Source organism: Poecile atricapillus, chromosome Z (assembly GCF_030490865.1).
Source record: "Poecile atricapillus isolate bPoeAtr1 chromosome Z, bPoeAtr1.hap1, whole genome shotgun sequence".
NCBI lineage: Eukaryota > Metazoa > Chordata > Aves > Passeriformes > Paridae > Poecile > Poecile atricapillus.
In genome coordinates, this window is record NC_081289.1 from 587,852 (window position 1) to 604,399 (window position 16,548).

The 16,548-nt window shown below is 64.6% G+C and overlaps 1 protein-coding gene across 2 annotated transcripts in view; it reads right to left on the minus strand.

The window, feature by feature from the left end:
• Positions 1-2,613: 2,613 nt before the first annotated feature.
• LOC131573845 (myotubularin-related protein 5-like) overlaps positions 2,614-16,548 on the minus strand; it is a 105,871-nt gene continuing 91,936 nt past the window's right edge. Inside the window, exons 29-42 of one of the 2 annotated variants that reach the window (XM_058828131.1) lie at positions 14,461-14,556; positions 12,775-12,852; positions 10,741-10,925; positions 9,569-9,745; positions 8,880-8,981; positions 8,298-8,483; positions 7,561-7,687; positions 7,341-7,471; positions 6,474-6,701; positions 5,948-6,058; positions 4,894-5,105; positions 4,321-4,408; positions 3,826-3,957; positions 2,614-3,738 (exon numbers count right to left, since the gene is read on the minus strand). In XM_058828131.1, the coding sequence (XP_058684114.1) occupies positions 3,640-3,738; positions 3,826-3,957; positions 4,321-4,408; positions 4,894-5,105; positions 5,948-6,058; positions 6,474-6,701; positions 7,341-7,471; positions 7,561-7,687; positions 8,298-8,483; positions 8,880-8,981; positions 9,569-9,745; positions 10,741-10,925; positions 12,775-12,852; positions 14,461-14,556 (1,952 nt within the window). In that variant the 3' untranslated portion in view covers positions 2,614-3,639. The remainder of the gene's footprint in view (positions 3,739-3,825; positions 3,958-4,320; positions 4,409-4,893; positions 5,106-5,947; positions 6,059-6,473; positions 6,702-7,340; positions 7,472-7,560; positions 7,688-8,297; positions 8,484-8,879; positions 8,982-9,568; positions 9,746-10,740; positions 10,926-12,774; positions 12,853-14,460; positions 14,557-16,548) is intronic. The other variant, XM_058828132.1, reaches the window with a different exon arrangement.

Consider the following 16,548-nt stretch of genomic DNA (forward strand, 5'->3'; position numbering starts at 1 on the left):
TGGGGGTGTCCCGGCGGGGGGGACTCGATGCCTTTCTCCACAATCAGCGGCCCCGCAAAGCAATAAAACCACGGAGGGGCCGCGGGGAGATGCGGGATCCGCTCCGGGGGCGGTGCCGGGGGAGCCGCTCGATGCCAACTGCCCTTAACGAGGGCTCCGGGTCTTTGTAAGCAATGTCTGTGTATTATTGTAAATACGAGCGACAAATTTCAAATGACTGCCTTCTCCCTGTTTATTTTTCTGAGTAATTCCAGATGTACTTTAGTCTCTCTACTGTCAAAACTTTTATATTGTAAATCTGATGCTGGTGGCTTTTTTGGTTATTTTGGTTTTTGGTTTTGATTTTGGTTTTTTTGGTTTTTTTTTTTGTAAAAAAGCGAGCGAAAAAGAAAAAAAAAAAAAAAGAAAATAAGAAAAAGGAAAAAAAGTCTGCATCTCTCTATGTTGTCGGTTTTAGGCTGTAAATTCCAACTATCAATAAAAGCTCAAAATTCACGTGCCAGTGCTGGGTTCCTCCGTCCTGCAGGACACGCTGAGGGTCCCGAGGGGCTTCGGGATGGGCGGAGCTGGACCTCGATGGAATCCCAAAATCCCTGGGGCTGGAAAAGCCCTCCCAGCCCATGGAGTCCCAGCTGTGCCCGATGCCCACCTTGTCCCCTGAGTGCCACCTCCAGGAATTCCCTGGACACCTCCAGGGATGGGCACTGTAAACCTCCCTGGGCACTTGCAGGGCCTGACCCCCTTTCCATGGGGAAATTCCTGCTGCTGCCCATCCTGAGCCTGTCCTGGCCCACCCTGAGCCTGTCCTGGCCCATCCTGAGCCTGTCCTGGCCCACCCTGAGCCTGTCCTGATCCATCCTGAGCCTGTCCTGGCCCATCCTGAGCCTGTCCTGGCCCATCCTGAGCCTGTCCTGGCCCACCCTGAGCCTGTCCTGGCCCAGCCTGAGCCTGTCCTGGCCCATCCTGAGCCTGTCCTGATCCACCCTGAGCCTGTCCTGGCCCATCCTGAGCCTGTCCTGATCCACCCTGAGCCTGTCCTGGCCCATCCTGAGCCTGTCCTGGCCCATCCTGAGCCTGTCCTGGCCCATCCTGAGCCTGTCCTGGCCCATCCTGAGCCTGACCTGGCCCATCCTGAGCCTGTCCTGGCCCATCTGAGCCTGTCCTGGCCCATCCTGAGCCTGTCCTGGCCCATCCTGAGCCTGTCCTGGCCCACCCTGAGCCTGTCCTGATCCATCCTGAGCCTGTCCTGGCCCACCCTGAGCCTGTCCTGGCCCATCCTGAGCCTGTCCTGGCCCATCCTGAGGCCGTTCTCTCTCCTCCTGTCCCCGTTCCCTGGGATCCCAAGTCCCCCCGGTTGTCCCCTCCTGCCAGCTTGGGGTGGTGACAGCCCCGAGCAGCAGCGGCTGGGACGGAGCGGATCCTGCTCAGGGATCTGTGCCAGGATCCCCCCGGGATCCCCCGGGATCCCCCCGTGGCTCAGCGGGAGCCGAGGCTGGGCCGTGTCCCCGGGCTCTGCCGCCTTTCCCGGCGCTCAGCGAGGCTGAAGGAGCGTCTCTCATATTAATTTTTTTATTAAATTCCGTTAGTTTTCTCTTTATAGAATAACCTTTTCCTCTAGGCACAAATACAATACAAGGACTCTGCATGTTTGACACAATGTACAGAAACTTCAATAATCTACAACTGCTGGGTGAGTTACAAAACCTCCGTGTTACACCTGCACAGCCGGGATGGAGCAGAGCAACGGGACTGTACAAAGAGCTCTGAAATAAAACGCTGGACTTTAAAAACAACACGGCTGGGGGGGCCGGGGGGGTCGGTCCTGGCGCTGCTGGGGCCGAGTGACCCCTCGGGGGTCCCCCCACGCCCAACCCCCGGCTCACAGCGCTGCGGGACAGGGGAGGCTGCAGGAGCCGGGGCTGTACCGAGAGACCCCCGGAAATGAGGGGGGGCAGCAGCGGGGGGACAGCGGGGATGGGACAGGGACAGGGGACAGGGATGGGGACAGCGGGGATGGGACAGCGGGGATGGGACAGGGACAGGGGACAGGGATGGGGACAGGGGACAGGGATGGGGACAAGGACAGGGATAGGGATAGGGACAGGGACAAGGACAGGGATGGGAACAGGGACAGGGATGGGACTGGGACAGGGATGAGGACAGGGATGGGGACAGTGGGGTTGGGACAGGGATGGGGACAAGGACGAGGACAGGAGCCACTCCCCTGGATCCCCCCGGGCTGGGCACAGGCAGAGCACGAAGGGGGCACCCGGGGGGAGGAGTCGGGAGGGAGAAGAGCCCTGGGGGGGGGTGGGGGGTGTGACCTGTGCAAAGGAGACCCTGCAGACACCGGGTGGCACCCGCAGGGCCACTGTCCCATCCCTGTCCCAGCCCCGTGTGGCTGCAGCCAGAGGGGACCCTCATCCCGGGGCTGGGCTGGTCCCCACCCCCCGGGAGGGGACAGAGGGGCACCCAGGCGCAGCATTTGGCACCTCCCGCAGGAATTGTGCCCCCGGGACGGGCAGCCTGGAGGTAGAGACTGTCCCAGCAGGACAGGGACCCCAGCGGGACAGGGACCCCAGCACAGGGACCCCAGCGGGACAGGGACCCCAGCGGGACAGGGACCCCAGCATAGGGACCCCATCGGGACAGGGACCCCAGCGGGACAGGGACCCCAGCAGGACAGGGACCCCAGCGGGACAGGGACCCCTGGCCACAGCCCGAGGAGCCTCCTGCCCGCTGGGAGCAGCCACGGCCACGTCCCCCCCCGGGGACACGGAGCCAGCGCCTGCAGCGCCCCGGCATTCCCAGTATTCCCAGCATTCCCGGTATTCCCAGTATTCCCGGTATTCCCGGTATTCCCGGTATTCCCGGTATTCCCGTTCCTGCACACAGCTGGGAGCAGCTCCAGGGTGGGACACGATGCGGGATGGCCCCGGTGCTCCACGCTGTCCCCTGTGCCATCCCCTGGGCTCCAGGGCTCTGTCCCCTGTGCCATCCCCTGGGCTCCAGGGCTCTGTCCCCTCTGCCATCCCCTGGGCTCCAGGGCTCTGTCCCCTCTGCCATCCCCTGGGCTCCAGGGCTCTGTCCCCTCTGCCATCCCCTGGGCTCCAGGGCTCTGTCCCCTGTGCCATCCCCTGGGCTCCAGGGCTCTGTCCCCTGTGCCATCCCCTGGGCTCCAGGTCCCGGCTCCGGCAGGACGGGAGGGGAGCCCAGGACTCGCTCCCAGGCCGGGAGGGGCCGGGCAGGTTCCGGGGAGCTCGGGCAGACACGCGAGGGGGGCAGGACAGGACGAGGGGCAGGACGAGGGGGCAGCTCTGCCTCTCCCAGCAGTGCGGGGTGGGGGTGTGGGGGGACCCCGGCCCTGGAGCCGGAGCGGGGCTGGAGCACACGGAGGACTCGGGGTCACGACACGGCTCAGACGGGGCCGGGGGCGGGTCGGGAGCCCCGCCCGCTCCAACGCGAGGGATCCCTCCCTGTGCCACCCAGCCCGGACACGCCCGTGCTGCCCGCGGGGTGCGAGGAAGGGCCGCTCCTCCTCTCCCTCAGTCCCGGGCTCGGCCCAGAGCCCGGCGCTGCCTCTGCTCCCGCTGCGGGCCCGGCAGCCGTGCCTGGAATTGCGGCTCCGCTGAGCCGGGCTCACGCGTCCGACAGGCAGCTCTGGATGCGATCGATCCATTGCTGGGCCAGCTGCACGTCCTGGGCGCAGAAATTGTAAACTCGTTTCGTCGTCTTCAGCTGCGGGCGGAGACAGGAGGGGCTGAGGGCGCTGCGGAGGGGGCAGAGCTCCAGAGCCACCCAGAGCCCAACCCCGGGGACACTCACGTCGAAGAAAGCCTTCTCGTCCACCGTCTTGGGGGCTCCCATGGTGGGGGTCCCCGGGGTGATGGACTCCACCTCGGCCAGGTCAATGACCCCCTTGCACTCCGTGTCCATCCGGCTGTCGTAGTACCGCAGCTGCGGAGAGCCGCGCTCAGGGACGGGATCCATGGGATCCATGGGATCCATGGGGTGGGATTGATGGGATGGGATGGGATCCATGGGATCCGTGGGGTGGGATTGATGGGATGGGATGGGATCCATGGAATGGGATGGGATCCGTGGGATGGGATTGATGGGATGGAATGGGATGGGATGGGATCCATGGGATCCGTGGGATGGGATGGGATTGATGGGATTGATGGGATTGGTGGGATGGAATGGGATGGGATGGGATCAATGGGATCAATGGGATCAGTGGGATCAATGGGATCAATGGGATCAATGGGATGGGACTGATGGGATGGAGGGACAGGACAGACCCCGGGCCCCACCCGGTACCTGATGTTTGGTTTTATCCAGCACAAACCACCGAGACTTCCAGGGTTTCATGAAGGCGCCTTTCTTGTACAGAGACCCCTCATAAGACCTGTGGGGCAGGAAGGAGCCAGGAACAGCGGGGTCAGGGATGGGAACCCACCGGGATCCATGTCCTGGTCCCCAGGAGGGATCCCCCTCCCCCTCCTGCCATTCCCAGCCCATTCTCAGTGCATTCCCAGTGCAATCCCAGCCCATTCCCATCCCATTCCCAGCCCGTTCCCGTTCCCACCCCGTTCCCAGCCCATCCCATCCCATCCCATTCCTATCCCCATCCCATCCCATCCCATCCCATCCCATCCCATCCCATCCCATCCCATCCCATCCCATCCCATCCCATCCCATCCCATCCCATCCCATTCCTATCCCCATCCCATCCCATCCCATTCCTATCCCCATCCCATCCCATCCCATCCCATCCCATCCCATCCCATCCCATCCCATCCCATCCCATCCCATCCCATCCCATCCCATCCCATCCCCATTCCCGTTCCCATCCCCACCCCATTCCCACCCCGTTCCCGTCCCGTTCCCTGCCTGTTCTCGCTCTCGGACATCTGGAACTGGCTGTAGAGGGTGGAGGTGCTGCGGCGGCCGCCGGCCCTGGCGCTGGAGGGGGTGGAGGTGCTGCTGGTGTCGCTGTCCAGGCTGAGGTTGAGCGTGGAGCCCACCCCGCTCTCCTGCAGGTACGCGCCCAGCGAGCGCCGCTGGTGCGACAGCCCCGACGACATCAGCAGCGAGCTGGGGGTCTGCGGGACGGTGACGGCGTCAGCGGGGACATGGGGACACGGGGATAGGGGACACGGGGACACGGGGACAGGGGACACAGGGACACGGGGACACGGGGACAGGGGACACGGGGACAGGGGACACGGGGACAGGGGACAGGGGACAGGGGACACGGGGACAGGGGACAGGGGACACAGGGACACGGGGACAGGGGACAGGGGACAGGGGACAGGGGGACAGGGGGACAGGGGACAGGGGACACAGGGACACGGGGACAGGGGACACGGCTGGGGCTGGGCACCCACACCACAAACAGAACCAGAACCAACAGCAGAACCAGCACCAGAACCACAACCACAACCACAACCACCAGCAGAACCAGCACCAGCAGCAGAACCAGCAGAACCAGCACCAACAGCAGAACCAGCACCACAAACAGCACCAGAACCAGAACCAACAGCAGAACCAGAACCAGAACCACAACCACCAGCAAAACCACCAGCAGAACCAGCACCTACAGCAGAACCAGAATCAGAACCAGCACCAGAACCAGCAGCACAACCAGCACCACCAGCAGAACCAGCACCACAACCAGCAGCACAACCACCATCAGAACCAGCACCAGAACTACAACCACAACCACCAGCAGAACCAGCAGCAGAACCAGAACCAGCACTAGCCTGTCACACCCTGTCACACCCTGTCACTCCTGTCACACCCTGTCACTCCTGTCACACCTCTGTCACCCCTGTCACCCCTGTCACTCCTGTCACCCCTGTCACTCCTGTCACCCCCTGTCACCCCCTGTCACTCCTGTCACCCCCTGTCACTCCTGTCACCCCTGTCACCCCCTGTCACCTACCCTGCTGCCCTCCTGCCGCCCCTCCGTGCGCTGGGACGCTTTCACCTTGTCCCAGGTGTCCTTCCAGCGCTCCGGGACCTGCCCCAGCTCCATCTCCAGGTTGTGCAGCTCCTGTGGGGAGGATTCCGGCATCAGCCCCGGAGGGGACAAAGCCTCTGGGGCCACCGTCCCTGTCCTGGGGCCACCATCCCTGTCCTGGGGCCACCGTCCCTGTCCTGGGGCCACCATCCCTGTCCTGGGGTCACTGTCCTGACTGGGGGCTCTGCTGGGTGCCATCCCAGTGCCCCCTGGTGCCATCCCCGGTCCCATCCCTGGTTCCAATCCCGGTTCCAGCCCAGTTCCACCCTGGTTCCACTCTGGTCCCATCCCCGGTTCCATCCCTGGTTCTACCCTGGTTCCATCCCAGTTCCACCCCAGTTCCATCCCCAGTTCCACCCCAGTTCCATCCCCAGTTCCACCCCCAGTCCCACCCCAGTCCCACCCCAGTCCCACCCCAGTCCCACCCCGTTTCCAGCCCGTTCCTGACCTCCAGCAGTCTGGAGATGGCGTCGGGCTCCATGCGGCTGCGGTTGTCGTAGCAGGGCCAGATGACGCGGCGCTTGCTCTGCGGGGCCGCCGTGTCCTGGCGCTCCGGCTCCTCCGGCGGCTCCGGCTGCGCCAGCTCCCAGTCGTAGGAGGGGCCCTCAGCCAGCGTCTCCTCCGTGTAATAATCCCACACCTTCAGGTTGGAGATGTTGCTGTACGGCCTCAGCACCTGCGGGACCAACGGGGGCGGCTCAGCCAGGACAGCGCGGCCAGGATGGACAATCCCGGCCGGACCGAGGGGATGGTGTGAGCCCAGGGAGCTGGGAGAGTGCTCCAGAGAGAGCTTCCAGAACATTCCAGAGCCTGAAGGGGCTCCAGGAGAGCTGGGAATGTTCCCCTGGAGAGGAGAAGGATCCAGGGAGAGCTGAGAGCCCCTGCAGGGCCTGAAGGGGCTCCAGGAGAGCTGGGAATGTTCCCCTGGAGAGGAGAAGGATCCAGGGAGAGCTGAGAGCCCCTGCAGGGCCTGAAGGGGCTCCAGGAGAGCTGGGAATGTTCCCCTGGAGAGGAGAAGGATCCAGGGAGAGCTGAGAGCCCCTGCAGGGCCTGAAGGGGCTCCAGGAGAGCTGGGAATGTTCCCCTGGAGAGGAGAAGGATCCAGGGAGAGCTGAGAGCCCCTGCAGGGCCTGAAGGGGCTCCAGGAGAGCTGCAGAGGGACTGGGACAGGGCTGCAGGGCCAGGAGCCAGGGAATGGCTGCCAGTGCCAGAGGACAGGGCTGGATGTTGGGAATTGGGAATTGGGAATTGCTGGGAATTGGGAATTGCTGGCTGGAATGGAATTCCCGGAGCCTCAGGTGCCCCCAGCTCTCACCTCCCCGTCCTCAGGTGCGTACAGGTAGTTGAAGAAGACGGGAGATTTCTTGTTGAGGCGGTCGATGTAATCCCAGATGGATTTGGTGACCTGCTGGCCCTTCCTCTCGCCCTTCTCCTCGTACAGGAGCCCTGGGGGGACACAGGGGACAGGGGGGACAGGGGGTGTGACACGGGGGGCAGGGCCAGGAGCCGGCCCCGGCCCCGCACGCCGCCCTCACCCAGCTCGATGCGCTCGTAGTCCGAGTCCAGCAGGAATGTCCGGAAGCGGTTGGAAATGTAGTGGTAGCTGAGGAACTTCAGGTAGTACAGGCTGAACTCGAACTCCATGGGGAACTGCAGGTGGATCTGCGGGAGCAGCGACGGGAGAGCCCCGGCATGGACGGGAGCCACGGGCCGGGCACTCCCGGTGACCCAGGAGGCTCCCAGTGGCCACTCAGGGTCCCAGTGGTCACTTGGGGGTCTTGCTGGGCACTTGTGGGTCCCACTGGTCACTTGGAGGCCCCACTGGTCATTCAGGGGTCCCAGTGGGTGCTCAGGGTCCCCAGTGGCCACTCAGGGTCCCCGGTGGTCAGTCAGGGTCCCAGTGGTCACTCAGGGTACACTCAGTGTCCCCAGTGGTCACTCAGTGTCCCCAGTGGTCACTCAGGGTCCCAGTGGTCCCTCAGTGTCCCCAGTGGTCACTCAGGGTCCCCAGTGGTCCCTCAGTGTCCCCAGTGGTCACTCAGGGTCCCAGTGGTCCCTCAGTGTCCCCAGTGGTCACTCAGGGTACACTCAGTGTCCCCAGTGGTCACTCAGGGTACACTCAGTGTCCCCAGTGGTCACTCAGGGTACACTCAGGGTCCCCAGTGGTCACTCACGGTACACTCAGTGTCCCCAGTGGTCACTCAGGGTCCCCAGTGGTCACTCAGGGTACACTCAGTGTCCCCAGTGGTCACTCAGGTCCGGCTGGGCTCACCTGGTGGACACAGTCCAGGAACTGGAGGAAGATGGGGGCGAAGCCGCTGCTCTGTCCCGCCAGGGTCTGGGCGCCGCGGTGGCTGAAGCGGTGGCCGAAGGACAACCACTCCTTCTCCACCAAGAGCCGGAACCCCTCCAGCGTCCGGTAATAGGGGTCAGACAGGAGCTGCACCAGGGACACCACCTGTGGGGACACCAGGGACTCAGGGGACACCAGGGACACCAGGGACACCACCTGTGGGGACACCAGGGACTCAGGGGACACCAGGGACACCACCTGTGGGGACACCAGGGACTCAGGGGACACCAGGGACACCACCTGTGGGGACAGGGGACACCAGGGACACCACCTGTGGGGACAGGGGGGGTGTGGGGACACCAGGGACACCAGGGACACCACCTGTGGGGACAGGGGACTGTGGGGACACCAAGGACACCAGGGACACCACCTGTGGGGACACCAGGGACACCACCTGTGGGGACACGGGGGGTGTGGGGACACCAGGGACACCACCTGCAGGGACAGGGGGCTCAGGGACTTGGGGACAGGGGGCTGTGGGGACACCAGGGACACTCTCACCTGCGTGGTGATGTCCCAGCCGTCCTCCAGACTGACCAGCACGGACGATCCCGTGTCCAGCAGCTCCACCACCAGCACCGAGATCTGCAGGATCTTGTGGATCTGCCCGGGGTGGGAGGGGTGAGGAGGGAGAGGAAATTCCTGGGCTGGGATGGGGGGGTTGGACCTTCTCTGGAGCGAGGCCACCACGCTCAGGGGTCACCAGGGCCACCACCCCACGCTCGGGGGTCACCAGGGCCACCACGCTCAGGGGTCACCAGGGCCACCACGCTCAGGGGTCACCAGGGCCACCACCCCACGCTCGGGGGTCACCGGGGCCACCACCCCACGCTCAGGGGTCACCAGGGCCACCATGCTCGGGGGTCACCAGGGCCACCACCCCACGCTCGGGGGTCACCAGGGCCACCACGCTCGGGGGTCACCGGGGCCACCACCCCATGCTCGGACACGGTGGTGGCAGCAGGGACAGGGCACAGGGGACTGCCAGCCATCCCCCTCCCACGCTCGGACAGGTGACCCCAGGCCACTGCTCACCCTGGCACTGCCCTGTCCCATCCCTGTCCCCTGTCTCATCCCTGTCCCATCCCTGTCCCCATCCCTGTCCCATCCCTGTCCCGTCCCTGTCCCCTGTCCCATCCCTGTTCCCTGTCCCTCCCACCCAGCCGAGTTTCCCAGGGAGGGGCTCTGACCTGGGACAGCCACTCTGACTCCTCCAGGGAGCGCAGGTACGCCACGCTGGGGTCGCTGGAGGGGCAGCCGGGCACGCAGGCCTTCATCAGCTTCTTGAAGCTGGCCTTGACCTGGCGCACGTCGAACACCTCGATGGGCACCAGCTCCCAGTGCTGCAGCGGGTCCGGCTTCACACCCTGCGGGCACAGCATGGGCTGGGCTGGAAACCTCCCTGGGAGCTCGGGGATGGGGAATCCAAACCTCCCTGGGCTGGAAACCTCCCTGGGAGCTCGGGGATGGGGAATCCAAACCTCCCTGGGCTGGAAACCTCCCTGGGAGCTCGGGGATGGGGAATCCAACCCTCCCTGGGAGCTCGGGGATGGGGAATCCAACCCTCCCTGGACACCTCCAGGACCTGACCCCCTTTCCATGGGGAAATTCCTGCTGCTGCCCACCCTGAGCCTGTCCTGATCCACCCTGAGCCTGTCCTGGCCCACCCTGAGCCTGTCCTGATCCACCCTGAGCCTGTCCTGGCCCATCCTGAGCCTGTCCTGGCCCATCCTGAGCCTGTCCTGGCCCACCCTGAGCCTGTCCTGGCGCATCCTGAGCCTGTCCTGGCCCACCCTGAGCCTGTCCTGGCCCATCCTGAGCCTGTCCTGGCCCATCCTGAGCCTGTCCTGGCCCACCCTGAGCCTGTCCTGGCCCATCCTGAGCCTGTCCTGGCCCATCCTGAGCCTGTCCTGGCCCATCCTGAGCCTGTCCTGGCCCATCCTGAGCCTGTCCTGGCCCACCCTGAGCCTGTCCTGGCCCATCCTGAGGCCGTTCCCTCTCCTCCTGTCCCTGTTCCTGCCAGCACAGCCCGACCCCCCGGCTGTCCCCTCCTGCCAGGGACTTGTGCAGAGACAAGGTCCCCCTGATCCCCCTTTGCTCCAGGCTGAGCCCCTTCCCAGCTCCCAGAGCTCTTCCTGGGGCTCCAGAACCTTCCCAGCTCCCAGAGCTCTTCCTGGGGCTCCAGAACCTTCCCAGCTCCCAGAGCTCTTCCTGGGGCTCCAGAACCTTCCCAGCTCCCAGAGCTCTTCCTGGGGCTCCAGAACCTTCCCAGCTCCCAGAGCTCTTCCTGGGGCTCCAGAACCTTCCCAGCTCCGTTCCCTGGACACCTCCAGCCCCTGCAGCTCCGTCCCTGCCGTGTCACCTTCAGCTGGGACTTGTCCCCGATGATGTAGAGCGAGGCTCGGTGCTGCCGGAGGAAGGGGGGCTCTCCGGGGGTCCCGTTGTGCTGTGTCCCCAGCAGGTCCTTCCCGGCCAGGCGGGACCCGACCTCCATGTTGAGGGCGTAGCTGCTGACGCGGCCGCTGGCTCGGATGCTGCCCCACTTCCCTGCGGGATGGGGCGGCTCAGGAGGGGCTGGCATCGGGGGACCCGGCCTGGGGTGCCAGGGGACACATGGCACGTGCCAGGGTGGCATATGACACATGCCAGGGTGCACATGACACATGCCGGGGGTGCCGGGGGGCACCGGGTTTGCTTTGGCTCCCTCTCCCTCTGCGTGCCATGGGATTCCGACCTCGCTGGCTCCGTGTGTCACTGGCACTGCCACAGCCCGGTCTGGTGTCACTAGGACTGTCACCTGTGCCACAGCCCTGTCACCTGTCACCTGTGCCATGGCCCTACTGTCCTGTCACCTGTGCCACAGCCCTACCGCCTGTGCCCTGTGCCACAGCCCTGTCACCTGTCACCTGTGCCACAGCCCTGTCACCTGTGCCACTGCCCTACAGCCCTGCAGCCCAGTCACCTGTCCCCTGTCACCTGTGCCACTGTCCTGTCACCTGTGCCACTGTCCTGTCACCTGCCACCTGTCCCCTGTGCCACTACCCTGTCACCTGCCCCACAGCTCCATCACCTGCCCCACAGCCCTGTCCTGTGCCCCACAGCCCCATCATCTGCCCCACAGCCCCATCACCTGCCCCATAGCCCTGTCCTGTGCCCCACAGCCCCATCACCTGCCCCACAGCTCCATCACCTGCCCCACAGCCCCATCACCTGCCCCACAGCTCCATCACCTGCCCCACAGCCCCATCATCTGCCCCACAGCCCCATCACCTGCCCCACAGCTCCATCACCTGCCCCACAGCCCCATCACCTGCCCCACAGCCCTGTCCTGTGCCCCACAGCCCCATCACCTGCCCCACAGCCCCATCACCTGCCCCACAGCCCCATCACCTGCCCCACAGCTCCATCACCTGCCCCATAGCCCTGTCCTGTGCCCCACAGCCCCATCACCTGCCCCACAGCCCCATCACCTGCCCCACAGCCCTGTCCTGTGCCCCACAGCCCCATCACCTGCCCCACAGCTCCATCACCTACCCCACAGCCCTGTCCTGTGCCCCACAGCCCCATCACCTGCCCCACAGCCCTGTCCTGTGCCCCACAGCCCCATCATCTGCCCCACAGCCCCATCACCTGCCCCACAGCCCTGTCCTGTGCCCCACAGCCCCATCACCTGCCCCATAGCCCCATCACCTGCCCCACAGCCCCATCACCTGCCCCACAGCCCCATCACCTGCCCCATAGCCCTGTCCTGTGCCCCACAGCCCCATCACCTGCCCCACAGCCCCATCACCTGCCCCACAGCCCCATCACCTGCCCCACAGCCCTGTCCTGTGCCCCACAGCCCTGTCCTGTGCCCCACAGCCCCATCACCTGCCCCACAGCCCCATCACCTGCCCCACAGCCCATCACCTGCCCCACAGCCCCATCACCTGCCCCACAGCCCCATCACCTGCCCCACAGCCCCGTCCTGTGCCCCACAGCTCCATCACCTGCCCCATAGCCCTGTCCTGTGCCCCACAGCCCCATCACCTGCCCCACAGCCCCATCACCTGCCCCATAGCCCTGTCCTGTGCCCCACAGCCCCATCACCTGCCCCACAGCCCTGTCCTGTGCCCCACAGCTCCATCATCTGCCCCACAGCTCCATCACCTGCCCCACAGCCCTGCCAGCACTGCAGCCCTGCCCCAGCACCGCAGAGGCCGAGGAGCCCAAAGCAAACCTGGCGAGGTGCCGGGTCCTTCCCGTGCCCGTGGCACACCTGGAGCAGCAGGGGGGGGCTGGGGGGGTTACTGGGGTTACTGGCCATTAGTGGGAGGGGCAGGAGTGAGTGGGGGTCAGTGGTCAGTGGTCAGTGGTCAGTGGTCAGTCACAGCCGCCGGCTCGGGCGCTTCCGTACCTCGGGGGGTCTCGCGGCCCTTCGGCGACGCGCACTTGGGGGAGGACAGGGTGATGACCCTGGCTCTGTGACCCAGCCCTGGGGGCACAGGATGAGAGCCACCTCAGCAGGGGACACGGGACACGGGACAGGGGACAGGGGACACGGGACATGGACAGGAATGGCATGGAGGTGATGGCACCGGGGATGTGGCTCAGCCCTCCCTCCTCCCTGCGGCTCTGGGGATCACCCTGGGGATCACCCTGGGATCATCACCTGCTCTTCACAGGGAATCCCTTCCTGGGATCATCACCTGTTCTTCACAGGGAATCACTTCCTGGGATCATCACCTGCTCCTCACAGGGATCATCACCTGCTCCTCACTGGGATCATCACCTGCTCCCCCCTGGGATCATCACCTGCTCCTCCCTGGGATCATCACCTGTTCTTCACAGGGAATCACTTCCTGGGATCATCACCTGCTCTTCACAGGGAATCATCACCTGCTCCTCACAGGGATCATCACCTGCTCTTCACAGGGAATCATCACCTGCTCCTCCAGGGATCATCACCTGCTCCTCACTGGGATCATCACCTGCTCCTCCCTGGGATCATCACCTGCTCTGCACTGGGATCATCACCCGCTCCTCACTGGGATCATCACCTGCTCCTCACTGGGATCATCACCTGCTCTGCACTGGGATCATCACCTGCTCCTCACTGGGATCATCACCTGCTCCTCACAGGGATCATCACCTGCTCCTCACAGGGATCATCACCTGCTCCTCACTGGGATCATCACCTGCTCTGCACTGGGATCATCACCCGCTCCTCACTGGGATCATCACCTGCTCCTCCCTGGGATCATCACCTGCTCTTCCCTGGGATCATCACCTGCTCTGCACTGGGATCATCACCTGCTCTGCACTGGGATCATCACCTGCTCCCCCCTGGGATCATCACCTGCTCCTCCTGGGATCATCACCTGCTCCTCACAGGGATCATCACCTGCTCCTCACTGGGATCATCACCTGCTCCTCACTGGGATCATCACCTGCTCCTCCCTGGGATCATCACCTGCTCCTCCCTGGGATCATCACCTGCTCCTCCTGGGATCATCACCTGCTCCTCCCTGGGATCATCACCTGCTCTGCACTGGGATCATCACCTGCTCTGCACTGGGATCATCACCTGCTCCTCACTGGGATCATCACCTGCTCCTCACTGGGATCATCACCTGCTCCTCACAGGGATCATCACCTGCTCTGCACTGGGATCATCACCTGCTCTGCACTGGGATCATCACCTGCTCCTCCCTGGGATCATCACCTGCTCCTCACTGGGATCATCACCTGCTCCTCCCTGGGATCATCACCTGCTCTGCACTGGGATCATCACCTGCTCCTCACAGGGATCATCACCTGCTCCTCACTGGGATCATCACCTGCTCCTCACTGGGATCATCACCTGCTCCTCACAGGGATCATCACCTGCTCTGCACTGGGATCATCACCTGCTCCTCACTGGGATCATCACCTGCTCTGCACTGGGATCATCACCTGCTCCTCACTGGGATCATCACCTGCTCCTCACTGGGATCATCACCTGCTCCTCCTGGGATCATCACCTGCTCCCCCCAGAGAAGAATCTACTCTACGAGAGCTGCCCAGGGCTGGGGGTCTGGGTGAGGCCCCACCCCGTCCTCACCTCCACGGCTCAAAGTCCCAGGCCCTTCGTCCTTCCCTCCCATCACCTGCTTCATGAGCGATCCCAGCTTAGGCTGCTGCCTCTTGTCGGAGAAATCTGCAGCACCAAGAGAACGTCAGCTCCCGAGGCCATGCTGGGGCTCCTGAGGCCATCCTGGGCCTCCTGAGGTGCCCCCGAGGCCATCCCAGGGTTCCTGGGGTGCTCCTGGGGCCATTCCTGGGCTCCCGAGGCCATTCTGGGGCTCCCAAGGCCATCCCAGGGTTCCTGAGGTGCCCCCGAGGCCATGCTGGGGCTCCTGAGGTGCTCCCAAGGCCATTCCAGGGCTCCCCCAAGGTGCTCCTGGGGCCATCCTGGAGCTCCTGAGGCCATCCTGGAGCTCCTGAGGCCATCCTGGAGCTCCTGAGGTGCTCCCAAAGGCCATTCTGGGGCTCCTGAGGCCATCCTGGAGCTCCTGAGGTGCTCCCAAAGGCCATTCTGGGGCTCCTGAGGCCATCCTGGAGCTCCTGAGGTGCTCCCAAAGGCCATTCTGGGGCTCCCGAGGCCATCCTGGAGCTCCTGAGGTGCTCCCAAAGGCCATTCTGGGGCTCCTCAGGCCATTGTGGGGCTCCTGAGGTGCTCCCAAGGTGCTCCCAAAGGCCATTCTGGGGCTCCCGAGGCCATTCTGGGGCACCCAAGGTGCTCCTGAGGTGCTCCCGGAGCTCCCAAGGTGCTCCCAAGGTTCCCAAGGCCACCCCAGAGCTCTCAGGCGCTCCGGAGCCGGGACAAGCGGGGCCACAGGGATGCGGAGCCAGCGCGGGAGGCACCGTCCAGCCGGAGCCACGGCAGAGCAGGGGCAGCCCTGGGGTCAGGGGCTCGGCCCCCAGCCCACCCTGTGCCAGGTCACCAGTGCCAGGTCACCAGTGCCAGGTCACCTGTGCCAGGTCACCAGTGCCAGCCCTGCCAGGTCACCTGTGCCACCCCCGAGCCGAGCCCCGGCCGTGTCCCCCCGCAGCAGGAGAGGCCTCGGGGGCGGCCGGACGTTCCTTCCCTGCAGGATCAGGGAGACCCCCCTGGGCTCCCCAAAGCCCCCAGCCCCTGATGTGTCCAGTGATGATGGGTGGGATGAAGGGACAGGATGGGTGGCACTGGGACAGGATGGATGGCACTGGGACAGGATGGGTGGCACTGGGACAGGAGGGATGGCACTGGGACAGGATGGGTGGCACTGGGACAGGAGGGATGGGACAGGAGGGATGGGACAGGATGGATGGCACTGGGACAGGAGGAATGGGACAGGATGGGTGGCACTGGGACAGGACAGGTGGCACTGGGACAGCACAGATGGCACTGGGACAGGATGGGTGGCACTGGGACAGGAGGGATGGGACAGGATGGGTGGCACTGGGACAGGACAGGTGGCACTGGGACAGCACAGATGGCACTGGGACAGGAGGGATGGCACCGGGACAGGAGGGATGGCACTGGGACAGGAGGAATGGGACAGGATGGGTGGCACTGGGACAGGACAGGTGGCACTGGGACAGCACAGATGGCACTGGGACAGGAGGGATGGCACTGGGACAGGAGGGATGGCACTGGGACAGGATGGGTGGCACTGGGACAGGAGGAATGGGACAGGAGGGATGGGGCAGGATGGATGGCACTGGGACAGGAGGGATGGGACAGGATGGATGGCACTGGGACAGGAGGAATGGGACAGGATGGGTGGCACTGGGACAGGACAGGTGGCACTGGGACAGGATGGATGGCACCGGGACAGGATGGATGGCACTGGGACAGGAGGAATGGGACAGGGACAGGATGGGTGGCACTGGGACAGGAGGAATGGGACAGGGACAGGATGGGTGGCACTGGGACAGGATGGGCGGCACCAGAGTGCGCCAGGGCATGATGGAGCTCTGTCCTCCAGGGAAGGGCCGGTTGGGAATGGCCAGGTGGGAATGGCCGGTCGGGAATGGTCAGTTGGGAATGGTCACTTTGGGAAGGGCCGGTTGGAAATGGCCGGGTGGGAATGGCTGATGAGGAATGGTCAGTTGGGAATGGTCAGTTGGGAATGGCCGGGTGGGCAGGGCCGGTTGGGAATGGCCG